This window comes from Balaenoptera borealis, assembly GCF_965194805.1.
Source record: "Balaenoptera borealis genome assembly, chromosome: 7".
Taxonomy (NCBI): domain Eukaryota; kingdom Metazoa; phylum Chordata; class Mammalia; order Artiodactyla; family Balaenopteridae; genus Balaenoptera; species Balaenoptera borealis.
Window position 1 is genome coordinate 101814376 of NC_138864.1, and position 20343 is coordinate 101834718.

Genomic DNA, 20343 nt, shown 5'->3' on the forward strand with positions numbered 1-20343 from the left:
CCTCCTTGTAATATATCTTACTTTACATAAGTGGTGCTATAAAACTGTGAACAATTTTGATCACTTTATAAGAATGTGCTGTTGGAGTATTACATCTTTGGATTGCTTTTAAGAAAAGGATCATTATAAAACGGACATACACTTTTTGTCCAGGCCATCACAAGCTACATGATGGAAAGAAAACAAAGCAAAACAACACATGCAGTAGCTAAATAAAGGAATTAGCCTCTTTGTGCGCAGAAAGAGCAGCCCTGTGGAGTCAAAGCAACAAAGCCATGCTCAGCTTGGTGTAAACAAGCTTTCTCTTTCTAAAGATGCCACCAACTGAGGGAAAATAGCAAAGGTCACTGGCTAGGTTGGGGACCTTCTCTGAAAAACTAAGCCGTGAAACATTCACAGATATGCCCAAGAAAATATTAATCATGAAAATTTAATGTAATCACTAATCTGTCTGATGATGAGGGAAACAGGTCCAGCTGTCAGTAGGTCTCATCACAAAAGTGACTAATCATATTAAGTTCATAAACCTGCTCTGAGCCTTCCAGAAATAGTTACTTCTGCAATTTTAATGGGTTTGCAGCAGAAATCAAGACCCTTACTCTAAGCCATTTACCATTCTAGTCCCACTATAAGTAGGATGTACACTTAAGCAAGGGGCTCAAATAAATACTGAGGTCCACCAAGTTCCTGCTATGACCTGAATTTGCTTGAAGCCAAACTTAGAAAAACATGTCTGTTTTGGTCCTAACTTGCCAAGGGTCTTATTTTCTAAAGAACTAACGAGTCTCTCCCCTAGAAGTTCATTCTGGAGCTTTCACCTAGAATGGAGTATTTGCAGAGAAATAACATGAGAAGGAGGTAACCTGAAACACTGCCCCTCTGTAAAATAAGTAATTGGATGAGAACATTTTGAATTTTTAGAGGGAACGTACAGGAAAAGGTGTTTGACCCTGATAGAAATGTTGACTTTCAGCTACCCGTATTATTTTAATAAAAACACAAGTTGTTACTTTAGGAACACAGTTTTTAAATACGGAAGATAAAAGGTTATGTTTCTACAACTCTAAGATTATATTCATAGTAAATAGTTTAACTTTTTTTTCCTAGACATCAATTCTATTTAACTGTAATACAGGGTACGAAAAGAAGAAAAATGCCTAAGAATTTGTCTTTGCCACTCTGGCAGAGCTATGTAAAAATTGTGATTTTTTTTTCCACATGCAAATATTAAAATTTTTAAAGATTCTTATGAGAATTTGCCAATTTCAGTATGATCCAAATGTTGCCATCTGCCAGCAAAGCTATATTATGGCAAGAAGAGGAAAATTAAACATTAGAACACAGTGAGAATTTCACAAAGTTGCTTCAGGTAAAATTTTGCTATTTTATAAGCCAAAGATATAAAATCTTTGCCAACCAAATTCATCTTGCATTTTATGTAATAAGGAAATTTGTGCCAAGATAACAAAAGTGTTACTTGTCTAAAAATTGACTGATTCTTCACTTACATTTCTTTTGCCAAACTTACTGTCACTGTGGTTTCTTTGGTCATCTTAAGTCAATGAAGTCTTTTCTGAGAACAAGAGAAATTCTAGAATAGGCTTCTTTTCCCATCTTTCAAAACTCTCTTTAAATGATGTGATGTCAATATCTTTGATGCCATATTTCCAGAGCTGATAGTTTTAATTGGGAAGATGGAAAGTGCAAAACAAACAAACAAAAACGCCCTGAAATTTACATAAGACTTATTCTTTCTTTAAAACAAAAGAAAAACTCTCACATCTTCTAGATCATAGGGTTCCCATGCATAAAGAGTTGTCTTCAAATTTCAGAAAGAAGAAAAAATACCGTGAACAATGGGTCTCATTCAGCAAAAGTTACCTGATAATTGCCAATACTTTAGATTTATTTAAGTGTCCACTTCCTTCTAAACAGAAGGGCTTAGAAATTATGATTTTTAAAAATACATTAATTTTAAAATAATCAGCTTGTAATTAATCTTACTAAATAAATTGGTGACAAAATATCTCATAAGTAAAATTTAATAAGGAGAGTCACTGTCATGAATAAAAGTGCCTAAGCAGGGGAAAAAAATGTCATGTAGGTGGTTTAAGCAGAGATTTCTTAAGTTGACGAATCTTTAGTTAGACTATGTAGGATAAAGAGAGACTCAAAATTAGAAATGAAAGAGGGGACATTACAACTGATGTCACAGGAATAAAAAGAATCATATGAAACTACCATGAACAATTATATAGCAACAAATTGGATAACCAGAAGAAATGGATAAATTCCTAGAAACATACAACTTACCAAGACCAATACATAAAGAAAAAGAAAATCTGATCAGACTTATAACTGGCAAGGAGATTGAATGAGTAATCAAAAACCTCCCAACAAAGAAAAGCCCAGAATCAGATGGATTCACTGGTGAATTATACCACAATTTTAAAGAAGAACTAATGCTAATCACTTCTCAAACTCTTCCAAAAAATTAAAGAGAACACTTTGAAGCTCATTTTAAAAGCCCAGCATTATCCAGATACCAAAGTCAGACAAAGACACTACAAGAAAAGAAACTACAGGTAAATATCCCTGATGTACACAGATACAAAAGTCCTCACAACATACCAGAAAAACAAATTCAACAGGATGTTAGAAGGATCATGCACCATGACCAAGTGTGATTTATTCCTAGGATGCAATAATGGTTTGACATATACAAATCAATGTGACACAGCATATTAATAGAACGAAGGATAAAAATCACATAATCATTGCAGCAGAGGAAGAAAAAACGTTTGACAAAATTCAACATCCTTTTATGATAAAAGATTGACTAAGTACAAAAGGAATTTACTCAATATAATAAAGACCATATATGACAAGCAGACAGCTAATACCATACTCAATGGTGAAAAATAGAAAACTTTTCCTTTAAGATCAGAAACAAGGCAAGGCTGTCCACTCTTACCACTTTTATACAACATAGTAATGAAAATTCTAGCCAGAGCAATTAGGAAAAAAAAAATTTTTAAAGCATACAAATTGGAAGGGAAGAAGTAAAATGATCCAGGTGACATTATCTTATATGTAGAAAACACTAAAGAGTACACAAAAAACTGTTATAACTAATAAATTCAATAAATCTGCAGAATACATTATCAACATACACAAAAACCAATTGCATTTCTGTACACTAACAACTACCCACAGAAGAAATTAAGAAAACAATCCCATTCACAATAGTGTCAAGAAGAACAAAATATTTAGGAATAAACTTAACCAAGGATGTGAAAGACTTACAGAATGATAATGATATAAAACTGATGAAAGAATTTAAAGACAGCACAAATAAATGGGAAGATATCCCATGGTCACGGGTTGGAGGAATCAATATTGTTAAAATGTTCATACTACCCAAAGCAATCTACAAATTCAATGCAATCCCTATCAAAATTCCAGTGGCATTTTTCTGAACAGAAATAGAAAAAAATCCTAAAATTCAAATGGAACCACAAAAGACCTTGAATAGCCAAAGCAATCTTGAGAAAGAAGAAAAAAGCTGGAGGCATCACATCTTGATTTCAAAACACATAATAAAGCTACAGTAATTAAAACAGTATGGTACTGGCATAAAAACAGAAATATAGACCACTGGAACAGAATGGCAAGAACAAAAATAAACCCATACATATACTGTATGATCAACTGATCTTCCACAAGGGGGTCAAGAATATGTAATGCAGAAAAGGTAGTCTCTTCAACAAATAGTGCTGGGGAAACTGGATCACATGCAAAAGAATAAAACTGGACCCTTATCTTACACTACACACAAAAATCAAGTGAAAATGGATTAAGGACTTAAATGTAAGGTCTGAATTTAAACAGCTCCTAGAAGAAAACATAGGAAGAAGTTTCATGACATTAGTCTATGTAATGATTTATTGGATATGAGACTAAAAGTATAAGCAACAAAGCAAAAAGAGCCAACTAGGACTACATCAAACTGAAAAAGCTCCTATAAAGCAAAGGAAACAATCAACAGAGTGAAAAGGCAACCTATGGAATGGAAGAAAATATTTGCAGACAGTATATCCAATAATGCGTTAATACCCAAAACATATAAGGAACTCATACAACTCAGTAGGAAAGAAACGAAGTAACTTGATTATAAAATGGGCAAAGGACATAAACAGCCATTTCTTGAAGGAATGTATACAAGTGGCCAACAGGTATATAAAAATTTGCTCAACATCAGTAATCATCAGGGAAATACAAATCAAAACCACAATGAGACATCACCTCACACCCGTTAGGATGGTTATCCTCTAAAAAAAACCAAAAGATAACAAGTGCTGGCAAGGATGTGGAGAAATTGGAGCCCTTGGAACACTGCTGGTGGGAATAAAAAATGGTGCAGTTGCTATGGAAAACAGTATGGAAGTTCCTCAAAAAATTAAAAACAGAATTACTATATGACCCAACACAATCCCACTTCTGGGTGTGTGTGTGTGTGTGTGTGTGTGTGTGTGTGTGTGTGTGTGTGTATGTGTGTGTGTGTGTGTATGTGTGTGTGTGTGTGTGTGTGTGTGTGTGTGTGTGTGTATATATATATATATATATATATATATATATATATATATATATATATATATATATATATATGAAAGAACCGAAATCAGGATTTCAAAGAGATATACTCCCATGTTCACTGCAGCATTATTCACAATAGTTAAGATATGGAACAACCTAAATGTATATCAATGGATGAATGGATAAAGATGTTTTATGTATGTACAATGGATTATTATTCCACCTTAAAAAAGAATGAAATCCTGCCATATGTGGCAATATGGATGAACCTTGAAGGCATTATAAGTAAAATTAGCTAAGTCACAGAACGATAAATAGTGCATGATTCCACTTATACGAGTTATCTAACATGGTCAAATACATAGAAATGGGGAGTAGAATGGTAGTTGCCAGGGACTGGAGGGAAGGGAAAAAGGAGTTGCTGTTCAACAGGTATACATTTTCAGTTCAGCATAAATTCTACAGATCAGCTGTATGACATTTTGCCTATAGTCAACAGTACTGTATTGGGCCCTCAAAAATTTATTAAGGGGAGAGATCTCATGTTTTTTTGTGTGTGTATTCTTACAATAACAAATAATTTTTACTTGCAAATAATGTCAGTCTTGATTGATCTCATTACAACTACTGCAATTATATTTCATACAGTTACCTAACTTAAAAAAACTCTATATAATAATGTATACGTACATAAACATACATATTATGGATATTACCCCAAAATGAGTTTTCCTATGAAGGAATATATAACCAGCCATTAGGATGAATGTAAAAAATAAAATACGTTACTATATGTGGTATTATGTTTATATATTTATACTATGTTTATGTATTATATTATACTATGTTTAAGTAAAAAGTGCTCGTAAAAAGAGAGTGTGCTGGGCTACCCTCGTGGTGCAGTGGTTGAGAATCTGCCTGCCAATGCAGGGGACACGGGTTCGAACCCTGGTCTGGGAAGATCCCACATGCCATGGAGCAACTAGCCCGTGAGCCACAATTACTGAGCCTGCGCGTCTGGAGCCTGTGCTCCGCAACAGGAGATGCCGCGATAGTGAGAGGCCCGCGCACCGCGATGAAGAGTGGACCCCGCTTGCCGCAACTAGAGAAAGCCCTCGCACAGAAACGAAGACCCAACACAGCCAAAAATAAATAAATTAATTAATTAATTAATAAAAATTAAAAAAAAAAAAAAAAGAGAGTGTGCTGAGATCAACCTGGGTGCAAAACCTGCACCAAGTTGAACTGGTCTTAGAACATTATTCACATTTCTTGGGCAGAGAAAGGCAAGGGGAAGCACCCTGCTCTCACGTACAGAGGCATGACCATACCGCATTTTTGACCCTGACTCTGCGTGCATCTCCCAGTCACCAAGGCCATTTGAATACTCTGATTTGCAGAAACTACCTACTGTATTCCCTTCATTCCAGGGAGGGCCTGCAAAGGGTTGCAGGATATTTTTACCAACTGTTCTAGATTTCCCTATATCTGAAACAATCCCAGTTATATAAGTTGCATTGAATTTAGGATTATCCTTTCTTTTACTGATGCACACGTCAGTTGTAATGGGAGTCCCCAGCTGCGTTTCTATTCCACAGCTCTAGTACGGGTCACGGTTGAGTGCCCTGCACATAATGTATTAACACGGTGCCAACATGGGAGACGCGGCTGCAAAGTTACTGTCAACAATGGCAAAACACTCTGCTGCTCAGAGCTAGTGATCCTTTGACAGCTGCATTTTACCAGAGCAGATATAAATCTTCAATGACATCAACTGAGAAACAAAACCAATGTTGATAGTAAATAGATGACAACCGAAGAATGCTGTCCCTTCAAACTGACACTGGAGCATTATTCATGTTGAAAACGACCTCCTTTTGATTGAAACTAACTCTCAAATCTTAAAAAAAATGGTGATGGGGTTCTTACCAAATAAATATTTCATGACAACGAAAACACCCAAGCCAAAAATCTCAGACGGGACTCAGGAGACAAAAGCAAATTTCGCTCCATAAAATGTTCTTTCATGTTGTCAGCAGCATTGAATCTTTCTTCAACTATGAGCCCCCTCCTGAAAATTCTCAACTTTAAAGCAGGGTGCTACAAGAAAAGGTTTAAAGAAAGTAGAAAATGAACACAAGATTAAAAAAATTGAAAACAAGCACAGCACACAAAGCAAAGGCTAAAACAAAAATTAGTGAGTATATGGGGAGAGGTAAAAGCAGAAGAACATGGTCGAGTGTTCCTGCATACATTATGTCAATTAATTCACAATATAATCCTTGATATAGGCACTACTGTCCCCATTTTACCAATGAGGAAACACACACATGACAACATGGGTAATCTGGGGTGAAGTTGAGATTTACCCTCTGATTTGTCTCATTCTTTGGCTTCGAGCCATGTTACATATCCACTATCATCACCCTGAAATTAACATTTTAAAATCTTGAAATCTGAATTTTAAAATATCTTACTTCCTTTCCAACTTATTTCATTTCTAATGTATTTCTTTCTATTTTTAAATATTATAAATTCTGCTTATATTCTGAAAATATGAACTTATTTTACCAACTCACACCAAATGCTATACAGATTTCATAAAATGTCTTTCCTACTTATTAATATTATCATTCTTCTCATTCCTTGACTGTTCTGAGGATCCTGGAAAATCCTTTACATGTACGACTCCCACTCTCTCTTCACAGCAATGCTCTAAGTAGTGATTACTGTGCACGTGTCTCAAGAGAACATAGGTCCTTCGTTGCCCCCCACCAGGTGCTGACCTGGTCTGGGTGAAGATGTGCACTAGTGGGGGTGAGCCCCAAAGATATCTCTTTGGCTGCTGGTCGGTACTCTAGGTTTAAGGACAGGAGCAGCTAAGAATAAAGGCGTTTCTTCTGACTGTCTGGGCTAAGCAGTCTGCATCTGAAACACAGCAACAGTAAAGTCTTTTGACCACAGGACTTGGTCTGGCACCAAAACACTACATGTCCTAGAAAAGCGGCCTTCAACCTTTTTCTCATAAACTTCCTAAAATAATTTTGAAAAATTATGTACCCTCTTCACACATTTTTTAAATTGACATCTAGAAATTTTAAATATAAATTTAAAGAGTTGCAAAGGGTATAATTTCTGGTGTGCTGGAAACACTGACATTTAATTTGAAACAGTGATATCATTCTTAAGTGGATCCAAGGGAATTTATCATAGCAAAATGATTCCACCATCAACCATTTAAAAAAAAAAAACACCTGTATAACTCCTCTTTAACAGAAATTTGACACTATTTTTTGCCCTGAACTTATACTTTGATTCTACTTACCCCTCACAAATTTAGAATTTTAGCCTACTATATTTTAATGCTTGACCATGTTTTTTATATATTTTTAAAATCTGATCGTAAGGCTCAACATGGGGGGCTGAGAGTAAGAAACAGAGAGAGAGGGAATACATATATTTCCTTCTGGAATATACCTCAACATTATAATAGTCGTATATGACAAACCCACAGGTATCATACTCAGCAGCAAAAAACTGAAAGATTTCCTCTAAGTTCAGGAATTAGACAAAGGTGCCAAACTTACCACTTTTATCCAACATAATAATGGAAGTCCTGGCCAAAACAACTAGGCAAGAAGAATAAAAAGCATCCAAACCCAAAGGAAAAAGTAAAATTGTCTGTTGGCACATGACATGATCTCGTCAATAAATGGTGCTGGGAAAACTGGATATCCATATGCAGATGGTGTATCTTACACCACACACAAAAATCAACTAAAATGGATTAAAGACTTAAACATAAGACATAAAACCATAAAACTCCTAAAAGAAAATATACTGGCAAATCTCCTTGACATTTGTGTAGGCAATGATTTCTTGGATATGACACTAAAAGCACAAGCTACAAAAGCAAAAATATCCAAGCAGGACTACATCAAATTACAAAGTGTCTGCACAGCAAAGGAAACAATCAACAGAGTGAAAAGGCAACCTATGCAATGGGAGAAAATATTTGCAAGCTGTATCTCTGATAATGAGTTTATATCCAAAATATATAAGGAACTCATACAACTCAATAGCAAACAAACAAACAAACAAAAAACCCAATTAGAAAATAGGCAAAGGACATAGAGATTTCTCCAAAGAAGATATACAAATGGCCAACAGATATATGAAAAGATACTCAACATCAGTAATTATCAGAGAAATGTAAATCAAAACCACAATGAGATGTCACATCACACACGTAAGGATGGCTATTATCTAAATAATAAAAGATAACAAGTGCTGGTAAGGATTTGGAAAAATTGGAACCCTGGTAACACTGTTGGTAGGAATATAAAATGGTGCAGTTGCCATGGAGAACAGTACTCAGGTTTGTCAAAAAATTAAAAGTAGATCTACCAAACCATCCAGCAATCCCCGTTCTGGGTATACACTCAGGGACATAAAATCCTCATCTGGAAGAGACATCTGTACTCCTATGTTCATTGCAGTATTATTCGCAGTAGTCAGCATAGGGAAACAAATTAAATATCCATCTGTAGAAAGGAAATGTATATGCATACAATATAATATTACACAGCCTTACAAAAGAAGGAAGTCCTGTCATTTGCAATAGCATGGAAGTACTTGGAAGACATTACATTAAGTGAAATAAGCCAGACACAGAAAGACAAATATTGCATGATCTCACTTATATGTGGAATCTAAAACAAAAAAGTCAAACTCATAATAACACAGTAGAATGGTGGTTACCAGAGCCTTGGGGGTGGAGGGAAAGGAAAGATACTGATCAAAGTGTACAAACTTTCCGTTAAAAAAGGCTTAAGCCTACACATATCCACGGGTGACCATAGCTTAATTCTATTGATAACATTGAGACAGTTCAGCATCAATTTTAACCCAGAATTTCATTCTTTCTGTTGTTAAGCTCTAAGAAAATAAGTAGATGGGACATTATTATAGCAATGTCTATCAATTTGTTTCCTTCCTATTTGATTGTCCCAAAATAATACAGTGATTGATAAGCAAAATCTATTTTTCCATCATTCAGCAGTTGAAAACTTGATTAAATCCTTCACCAACTTTGTTGAAAGCAGAAAAATAGAAGCCATCTAATTTACAGGAGGATTTATTACATCATTGGTAAATTGCTTTCTCAAAACTAACAGGAACATTAAAATTTTTCCTTTTGAAAGGTGATGTGGAGGTTTTTTCCACTCCAGAACGAACACAGCGTGGTTAAGACTCAAGCTGGGCTAGAGGTGTACCTTTTTTTGTAAAGTCAAGGAAGGGAGACTGAAAGTGGCTTGAGAGAGAACTTGCATTTAGCAGGTTCTTTCCTAGAAAGACGGGCTTTAGGGGAGAGTACTTATGAACTGGAGGAATCATATATCAATTCTATTAAAACTGAACTTGTGGGGCTTCCCTGGTGGCGCAGTGGTTGAGAATCTGCCTGCCAATGCAGGGGACACGGGTTCGAGCCCTGGTCTGGGAAGATCCCACATGCCGCGGAGCAACTAGGCCCGTGAGCCACAATTACTGAGCCTGCGCGTCTGGAGCCTGTGCTCCGCAACAAGAGAGGCTGCGATAATGAGAGGCCCGTGCACGGCGATGAAGAGTGGTCCCCACTTGCCGCAAATAGAGAAAGCCCTCGCACAGAAACGAAGACCCAACACAGCCATAAATAAAAATAAATAAATAAATAAATAAATATGCTTGTACTTTAAAAAAAAAAAAAACTGAACTTGTGCCTGTCCATCTCTTGGCAAGTCGTCTTGTTTACGCAGGTGGTCCCCCATCTCAGGGCAGTCAGCATAGCAAGGATCTGGAAGAGATCCTGAATCCCAGCCTCAAGTCACCACACAGAAGCAGAAGAAATGGCCCTTTAAAGTGAATATGCTTTCCAAGGAATTTCTAGAAAAATGGGAGCTTGGGGTGTGAGAATGAGAACTAAACATCCTGTTAGTCAGGGTAGGTACTGGCTCAAGTGTCACAGCCTGACACCTACTGAGAGACTGTATTTTTTAATACTCTAAATAGTAGAGAAAAGAATTTTAATTATAGACCACCAGTGAGCCATATTACTTGTGGCTGGTGCTAGACAGGAACCAGGAGGTATAATATAGAGCCTTTGTCTTTAAGGAGCTTCCAATTTACTTGAGCCATCTGCTAAGAAAGTTAAATTCAAGCAGGAAGAGGATATGTGGGTGATAGTATTAAAGCAGTAGCTCAGGGGAAGCAGAAGGAAGGCAGCTACAGGATGCATCGTTCTAGGACGGAAGGGTGTGATGTCAGAAGTTCCGGGCAGCACGAGGTGTGTCTCCAAGGAAGTGCACCAGAGAAAAGTTAAATGTGTACATTCCCCATGACAGAAGGCATTTGCTAACCAAGAGAGGCCTACAAAGAGTACCTACATACAAAGATATTTTGCCCCTTCACCTCTTCCCCTCATCCCCACCTCCACCCTACCCAAAAGTGATAGAAAGAGCATACGAGCAGGCAAAACAAGAAGCATGTGAGGAACAGACAGCAGTACCCTTTCCCCTGGGCAGGTTTCTGGGAAAGCTGGGAGGAAGGAAAGGAAAACCCTACCCTTTTGAAATGGGTAGGTTCTGACTTAAAGTGGTCTGAAATTTTAATACCTGAACATGTTATTTAATACCTGAAAATGGGCAGCAAAGCTATGGTTTCTGCCAAGATCTCTCCCAAGGGCAGGGGAGGGTGATCCTGGAGCACGTCTGAGAGCAGTATCAGAAGAGAAGTTAAGTTTTTTGCTACTTACACTTGGCCAAATTTATCCCGTGCCGTAAATTGGCTACACAGATCAAATAAAATAATGATGAAAGCAACTCCAAAACACTGCTCTGGAAAAAAGTCACGCATTATAAGGGGAAGTTATTTACAAGCTGTAAATCCATCCTCGAGATGTTGATAATCATAGTTATATACATTTTCTCCCAAGCTCTCTCACTGCTGTTTTCCATTAGTGCTCTTCAGCAAGCATCTGGAATCTTAATCGATCATATTTTCCCCTCTAATTCAGATGCCACGAATTATGAGGATCCACACATTAGCTTCCTTTACTTGCAAACAAACTCTCAATGAATGTAGTTTCTGTATTTGGCCAGTGTTTGTCTCTTTAGGCCTCATTTTCTTCTGCACCAGTAGTATGAGTTTTAGAGAAATCTTATTTCTGGTGAATTTATGTAAGAGGAAGGAATCTCATATTTTTAAAGATGGAAATGATAAAAGATGAAACTTGTGTGCTGTTGGAGTGTTTTCCTTTTGATTCATTAAAAACAGGCATATTTTTTGATAGATCATTTAAAAATGTAGTGTATTCTCTCATCAGCAAGAGTAGCTGGCTAATGAATTACACTTCAAAACTAATTCTGGCATTAGCAAATTAAAATGAAAACTACTATGTTTTTAAAAAGCACGGTTACCTTTCTATTGGTTTATTTGCAATCTGTATTTAATCTCTCTTAAACACTTGTCCTAGTAGCTTGTCATTCTGATAAGCTTTCCATTTATAGCGGCAATATTCTTTCAATAGTTTGACAGATTATTACAATTATGGTTCAGAATTTAAAGTTTCCAGAAACGGGTACTGAAGCCTGTGTTTCCCGTCATCTTCATGAGGTAGAAGAATGTTCTATCCTAAAAACCATAAATATATTTCTCTAATGATGCAACTCATCAGTTTTTCTTACTGCTCCTTGCCTTTCTGTTTTATTACTTTGAAGGGGGGGGGTGGGGACAGAGACCAATTAACCTTCAAAGGTCTTTAATAAGACAGCATTATGGGATGAACGAGATAGAGGGTATAGCAAAACACAGTGCTGCTTCCCAGGATCTTTTTGTGTGTGTGGCAAGAACATTTAACATGCGATCTACCCTCTTCAAGAATTTTTAAGAGTATGATGCAGCATTGTTAACTATAGGTGTGATGTTGCACAGCAGCTCTCTAGAATTTAGTCATCTTGCCTGACTGAAACTTTAAGCTCCTCAAATAGCAACTCCCCATTCCCTGCTCCCCCAAGTTCCTGATTTGTTTTTAACAACGAATTTCCTTCCTTCTTCTTCCCCAGAAGCAAGGTCTATCTTGGCCCTCCATAGGGTATTATTAGCTTTTATGCTTTTAGGCACTCAAAGGATGCACATCATCTGCAGGGAAAGTGCTTTAAGATCACTACGTATCAGGAGATTGGTGACCACTACATGACCATGACAAATCACTCCCTACCCCTTTCAGCTTCAGCTGTCGTCTCTCTGACTACCCCTCCACTTCCTTTCAGCTGGCATCGTTAATGGTATGGGCTAAAACTGAAATAATGAAACGTCTGGAAATGGTAGAAAGCTATAAAAGTGGAGCAACAATGCTTCTGTACCTCATTCATAGAGAACAAAACTTTCCCTGGTTGACTGAGAGACTATGAAACGATGACTTACAAATTCATAAGTAATAGAATTTTCTCCACTGAAAATACCACTTGTCTACATTCCCTTCCCTATATTAAAAAATCAAAATTAAAAACAAAACTTTAATAGATGACCTCACTACCACTCTTCACAAATCAAACTTGTCTCTAAACACCACTTTTATTAGATCCCAGGTTCCATATTCTAAGTCATGTACCAACCTCACATGCTGTTTTCCACCTAATTGCCGGCAGGAAATCTGAATTACAAGAATGAAATAGGCAATGGCTAGAAATCTTGATTACATTTATTGGAAATATGGACTAAATAAGGCACTTTAATTAGTATCAGACAGAAGAATGAATTGATCTCCAATAAAGCACAAACTGTTGAAGCAATAAGATTTAGAAAACGTGTCCAAGGCATAATTCACTATGATGACGGAGGAGATGAATCTCTTTCCTGTTGTGCAAGATGAGTTCAAGATAAAAGTGACCACACTGCTGAAAAGCTGCAGTTGGTCAGCATTCAGGAGAGACATTTTTAAGGAAATCTGCCTCTGGGATACAATGATAAACACAAATCTTTTAATTCTTTTTAAAAGTTAACTCAATCTTCATGAAGAAACAGGTAAGATATTTTAGCCAAATTTCCTTGTGAAAAGAGTAATCAAAAGTGTATTGGAGGCTTAACTGTAATATTTTCTCTCTAACTCATAAGTATTTTAATTCATTTAAATTATCCATGTATATGTTCCCTATTATAGCATCTCTTTATGAATACATTCTGAGTTTATTAGAAATAAAATGAGACATATTCTGTGAAAACTTTTGCTATTTTTGGAAAAAATTATTGTTAAAATAACTATTTATATAAAAATTAACTCATTTGATTGACCAAGTATTTAAGTATCAATTAAGTAAAAGACTTTGTAGAGATTATGCTAAACAAAAAAAAAGCCGGATACAAAAGACTACATTTTGCATATCATTTATATGAAATGCTCAGAAAAAAAATTACAGAGCTAGAAGGCATACGAGTGTTTTCCTGGAACTGAGTAAGATTGCAAATGGGAATGAGGCAACTTTGTGAAATAATGTGTTTTGAAACTGAATTGTGATGATAGTGCACAAGTGTATAAATTTATTAAAAATCATCTAAATTTCAATAAAAGAATTTTATGCTATATAAACTATACCTCAGTAAAACTTTAAGAAAAGATTCTGTAAAAACATCATGGCATTGAGATTCTAAGGGCATTTGCACTCCCTCGAGAACTCACGGAGTACTAGAGTACGGTAGTGTTTGTGACCCCCCCCCCCCAAATTAATATGTTGAGGCCCTAATCCCCAATGTGATGGTATTTGGAGGTGGGGCCTTTGGGAGGTAAGTGGGCTCAGATGAGGTCATGGGACTGGAGACCCATGAGAATATGGTGTCCTTATTATGGGATGAAGAGAAATGAGATCTGTCTCTTTACCATGTGAGGACACAGCAAGAAGGCAGCCATCTGTAGGGCAGGAAGAGGGCTCTCACCAAGAACCCAACCTAGCAGGGTTATTATGGTTCACTATGTAATTAGGATTAGTAACCAGAAAATACCCACAAAGAAAAATCCATCCCCAGATGGTTCCACTGGTAATTCTACCAAACACATAAAAAGTAATTAATACCAATTCTTCATACCCTTCCAAAAAGTAGAAGAATTTTATGAGGCCAATATAAAAATCAGACAGATGCCAACAAAAAAAGGATATTACAGACCAATCTCTTATGAATATAGATTTTAAAAATCCTCAACGAAATACTAGAGAAAGTAATCCAGTAACAAAAATAATTATATACATCACGGTCAAGTGGCAATTATGCCAGGAATGCAAGGTTGATTTAACACCCCTCCCCCAAAAAGCATATAATGTAATGTACCATATTGATACAACAAAAGGCAAATACCATACGGTCATCTCAATTGATGCAGAGAAAACATTTGACAAAATCCAACACCCTTTCATGAAAAAAAACCCACTCAAACTAGGAATAGAGAGGAATTTCCTCAAACTGATAAGGGGCATCTATGAAAAAGGCACAGCTAACATCATGCTTAACAATGAAAGCCTATACTTTTCCTCTAAAATCAGGAATACAAGGATGTCTTTTCTTGCCACTTTTATTTCACATTGTACTGGAGGAGCTAGTCAGGGCAATTAGGCAAAAAATGAAATAAAAAGCATTCAGATTGGACAGTAAGAAATAAAACGATCACTATTTGCAAATGACATATTATATAGAAAGAAGTCTAAGAAATCCAGTAAAAAAAAGTACTATTAGAATAAACAAGTTCAGCAAGGGTGCAGCATGTGGAATTAATATACAAAAAATCAACTGTATTTCTATAAACTGGCAATGAACGATCCAAACGTGAATTTAAAAGAACAATTCCATTAATAATAGCATCAAAAAGAATACTAGAAATCAACTTAACCAAAGAAGTAAAAAACATACTTTGAGAACTACAAAACATTGTTGAAAGAAATTAAAGATTTAGATACATGGAAAGATATCCCACGTTCCTGGGTAGGAAGACTTAATATTGTTAAGTTGGCAATACTCTCCAAACTGACCCCAGATTCAATACAATTCCTATCAGAATCCAAGCTGGTGATATTTACAAAATTTTTGCAGAAATTGACACCGTTATAAGGCAAATTGATCCTAAAATTCATACGGAAAACCAGAATAGCCAAAATAATCTTGAAAAAGAACATATTTGGAAGACTCACACACCTGATCTTAAAACGCAATACAAAGCAATGGTAGTTAAGATAATGTGGTACTAGCATAAGGATAGACATATAGATATATCAATGAAATGAAATTGACAGTCCATAAATAAACCCATGTATCTATCGTCAAATGATTTTCAAAAGAGTACCAGGAACATTTAATGGACAAGGAGTAGTTTCTTCAATAAATGGTGTTGGGACAACCGGACTGTCATACACAAAGAAGGAAGTTGCACCCTACATCATACCATGTACAAAAATTAAAATGGGTCAATCACCTAAACGTAAGAGCTGAAATTATGACAGTGTTAGGAGAAAACACGGGGGTAAATCTTTGTGACCTTGGATTTGGCACTGGATTCTTAGATATGACACCAAAAGCACAGCAACAAACAAAAACTAGGTAAACTGGACTTAAAGTTGTAAAACTTTTGTGCTTCAAAAGACAGTATCAATAAAGTGAAAAGATAATACACAGAATGGAAGAAAACATTTGCAAATCATATATATGATAAGGGTCTAGTATCTAGAATATATAAATAGTTCTTTCAACTTAACAACCAAAAGGCAAACAACTCAAATAAAAAATAGGCAGAAAACTTGAATAGACATTTCTTTCTCTAAAGAAGATATATGAATGGCTTCTACAGCATATGAAAAGATGATCAACATCATTAGTCATTAGAGAAGAACAAATCAAAACCACAAGATATCACTTTACTCTTACTAGGATGGCTATATATTTATATATATTTTTAAAAGTCAAACAACAAGCATTGATGAGAATATGAAGAAATTTAACTCTCATACATTGCTGGTGGGAAAGTAAAATGGTGCATTGTGAAAAAGCATTTTGATGGATTATCAAAAAGCTGAACATAGAATGACCGTATCATTCAGCAATTTCACTCCTAGCTATATACCCAAAACAACTGAAAACAGGTACTCAGATGGGTATTTGTATACCAGCCTTAACTGCAGCATCATTCACAGTAGCCAAAAGGTAGAAACAACCCAAGTCTCATTAGCCTAGATGAATAAACAAAACGTGGTATATACATACAATGGAATATCATTCAGTCATAAAAAGGAATGAAGTCCTGACACATGCCACAAGATGGATGAACCTTGAAAATATGCTAAGTGAAAGAAGCCAGTCACAAAAGAGCACATACTATTGATATATATGATTCCTTTTATATGAAATGTCCCAAACAGGCAAATCCATAGAGACAGAAAGTCAATTAGTAGTTGCTTAGGGCTGAGGTGATTTGAGGCTGATACGTAAAAGGTAAAGAGTTTCTCTCTGAGGTGACAGGTATGTTCTAAAATCGATGATGGTTGCATAACACCTTGAATATACTAAAACAGCTAATGTTTAAAACCGACACCAAACCCCTCCCTTGACTCCATGTGCCTTGCTAGAAATGGTCCCAGTTTCTCTGTCTCCTCTCAAGCCTCCTCTTGAGAGGTTTTAACCTCTGAAAGAGCTGTTTATCCTCATTATTTTCACTTCACCGTGAATTAGTAAATTCTGACTGAGTACCTACTAGGTGCTAAGATATAAGATCAACAGGACAAGAGCTCTATTCAGAAGGGCAGAGGAAGGGAAACAGTACAAGATACACAGATGAGGAACCCATTCATCTAAAAGTTATAAAGTGATGAGCCAGAAAATATCTGCTTAGCATTGGGTTGTCTAAAGGAAGGGGTTGTTCTCAGCAAGCGATGTTTAAGTTTCTCAATACTAAGGATCCAACTATAAAAAGGTAAGAGGCAGAGCAACTGCAGGCAGAGGGAAAAGCAAGTGCAATGATGAGAGAAGGCTGATAGGAACTTCATGAGGTCCAGGGAGGCGGAATAGTAACTGACCAGGGGAACAGAGAGACAAGGTGAGGTCCCAGAGGTAATGAGAGGCTGGTCAGGGGCAGACCTGTAGGGCTTTGTAAGGCAGGGTGAGAAGTTTCAGTTTGCTTCTTCTCAATCCCATAATACTCTGTGCACATCTGTCCCGTTACACTTAATTCTCTGTATACCTCCTTAGACTTTGTCTGCCCTAAAGAAAATCAAAGTTTCTCGTTCATCTCTATCTAGCCAGTGCTCAGCCAGAATCTCAGAGATGGAGGTTTCCTGAATGAAGAATCCACATATTGACACCGTTACAAGGCAAAAATCCTAAGGCCTGTAAGAAATTCTAAATAAAGTTTAAATGGAAGAAAAAATGTTATCGAAAGGCAGTGTGCAAATGAAGGCCAGGCAATTTTCATTTAAATTCCCCTGGCCCACCTGGTTATTTCTACCAGAGACTGTGATGTTTCCCAAGTTTGAATCCGTTAAAAAGAACATATTCCAGACTTAATTAAACTCACTCTCAGAATATGAAACATAAAACCGCCAGCAAAGAACAGTTTTAGCACCTCCAGTTACTGCACGGTAGTCATTGACTGGTTCTCTAACTCAAGCCTACTCACTAAAGTATCCCAAGACATTGTCTAACATATCTACCTCAGCACCACCGCAGAGCTATAATACACAGAAATGGAAAAGCTACAGATTACATTTCTAGTAACTGAAATAGGATCAAGCACTGCCTTTTAAATAACACATGATAACAACACATGCATTCCTTACAAATGACTTACAAACATTTAACTGCCCAATAATTAGCTTCACATTTGCATGTTGGATTTTCTGTTTGTGCTACACAGGGATTCTGCATAGCTCTAATTATAGCCTCATTACCCAGAAAGGCACACACTGATTCTAACACACAGTTGAGACAAAGCTAGCCAAATAACAGTTTCAGAGTGTAAAACCATACGATTCTTCAAAGAGATAAAGCACATGTCTTCAAGAGGGAAGAAAAACACATTTTTTTCAACTGGCTTACTGTGGCCTTGAGGCTTCGGCCTGATCTGTCTGCAGTTTTTCTCCTCCTTCCACTTCCATTGTACAGTAAACAATTCGATTGGGAGCGACTGACTTCAAACCTTGCACTTCCATTATGACAATCTAAAGATAAGAAAAACGTTTCACTGATTCGTCAAGCTGACAACACTTAGCAATAGAGACAGCGGTATGAACTACATACAATTAGGAAGACCAATTGATAAAATTATCTGGCAATATCATGGTATTTTATCTTCTTTATAATCCACCTTTATTTATGGAAGGTAAATAACATTTTGAGAAAGTCTGGTATCTGAAGACGCATCTCCTGCCAGCTATGAAAGATTAAAGTCTCTAAATAGGAGCCATAATGAAGTAAGTCAGATATAAACTCAGAGCCTTAAAAAAAATTATGGCAGGTCTGCATGAGGCAAAGCAGAATTATTAATGAAAATTCAGTGAATGTGTTAAAAGGATACAGGTTGAATTCCACATAAAGCGACTGGTAGACACTGTCACCATCACACCAATTCATTGATATCAATACATGACATCAGAAAATTTCTATATTCACTTATTTTATATGACTACTAGCATTTATAAAAGAATTTTCTTCAGAGCCACTGTTTACCTTATGAAAATATGGAAAATATAACTTGGCAATGAATATCTTACTATTAACTTGACAAGGAAAACAATTTTCCCCATCCATTAAAGGTATATACCAATTTGATGCAGTCTACTGGAAAAGGGTAGAAAGACTGATATTACCTTATATATTTGTAACTCCTGGGGGAAAGGGAAACATAGTTTTCAAGTGTGCTTTTTATGTCTGTATAAAAGACTGCCAATCTTAAAATATGGTAACCTAACATTCTTACTGGATGTACACATAAAATATGACTACTACTGAATATCATTTATAATAGTTTTTTTAAATCAAAACTTGCATCATGAAGTTTCCTAAATTCTCAAAATTAATAAAATATATTCAATGACCTTTTTATACATGCACATGTATTGATCTCCTGTTGTATATGTATAAACAAGATTAATAGCATCATTCATGCCATGTAGCTACCAAAATATCCACTAAAAAGATATGTGTCATTTATTGATCTTTTAATACATTATGAAAATCATTACACTCTTCATAGAGTTCTGATATGAAAGTTAAGGCAAAAAGTCTCAAAGGAACAAACCATCTTAAAAGAACTTTTCTTCCTTTCAGTTCTGGTACAACAGCTTTTTTTGTAAATACAAATGCCTACTATTTTTGTTGCATTTTTTCATAAAAACTTATGGGAAACTGATCACCAAAAAATACGGGTCAAATTCAGAACCATTTTCCTCCCTCAATCAAGGCTTTTGTCATTTTGTCACACTGAAATGCATACCAACATATGAATAAAAATGAAGACAACTGACAACAGACTATGAGAATTAATAGATAATAGTAACAGTTTTCACAGTTGCTCTAATACTCAAGGAAGTTTAGGTGAAGTACTAAACATGAAACAGAATTGAGTACACAAGATAAATCTAGAAATCTTGATGGCACTGGTTCCTATATGGGAATATGACTGTTTGTCCTGCATCTCTTTCTGTAGAGTGTTTAATAGCCAAAGTGCAAGAGAGAAGAAAG

General features: G+C 36.1%; 1 protein-coding gene across 22 annotated transcripts in view; it reads right to left on the minus strand.

Moving 5' to 3' along the window:
* The window catches only part of CADPS2 (calcium dependent secretion activator 2), a 549410-nt gene that overhangs the window by 301324 nt on the left and 227743 nt on the right, over nucleotides 1–20343 (minus strand). For all 22 annotated transcript variants that reach the window (XM_082399988.1, XM_082399986.1, XM_082399984.1 and 19 more), the window contains one exon: nucleotides 18700–18821. In XM_082399988.1, coding sequence (XP_082256114.1) covers nucleotides 18700–18821 — 122 coding nt within the window. The remainder of the gene's footprint in view (nucleotides 1–18699; nucleotides 18822–20343) is intronic.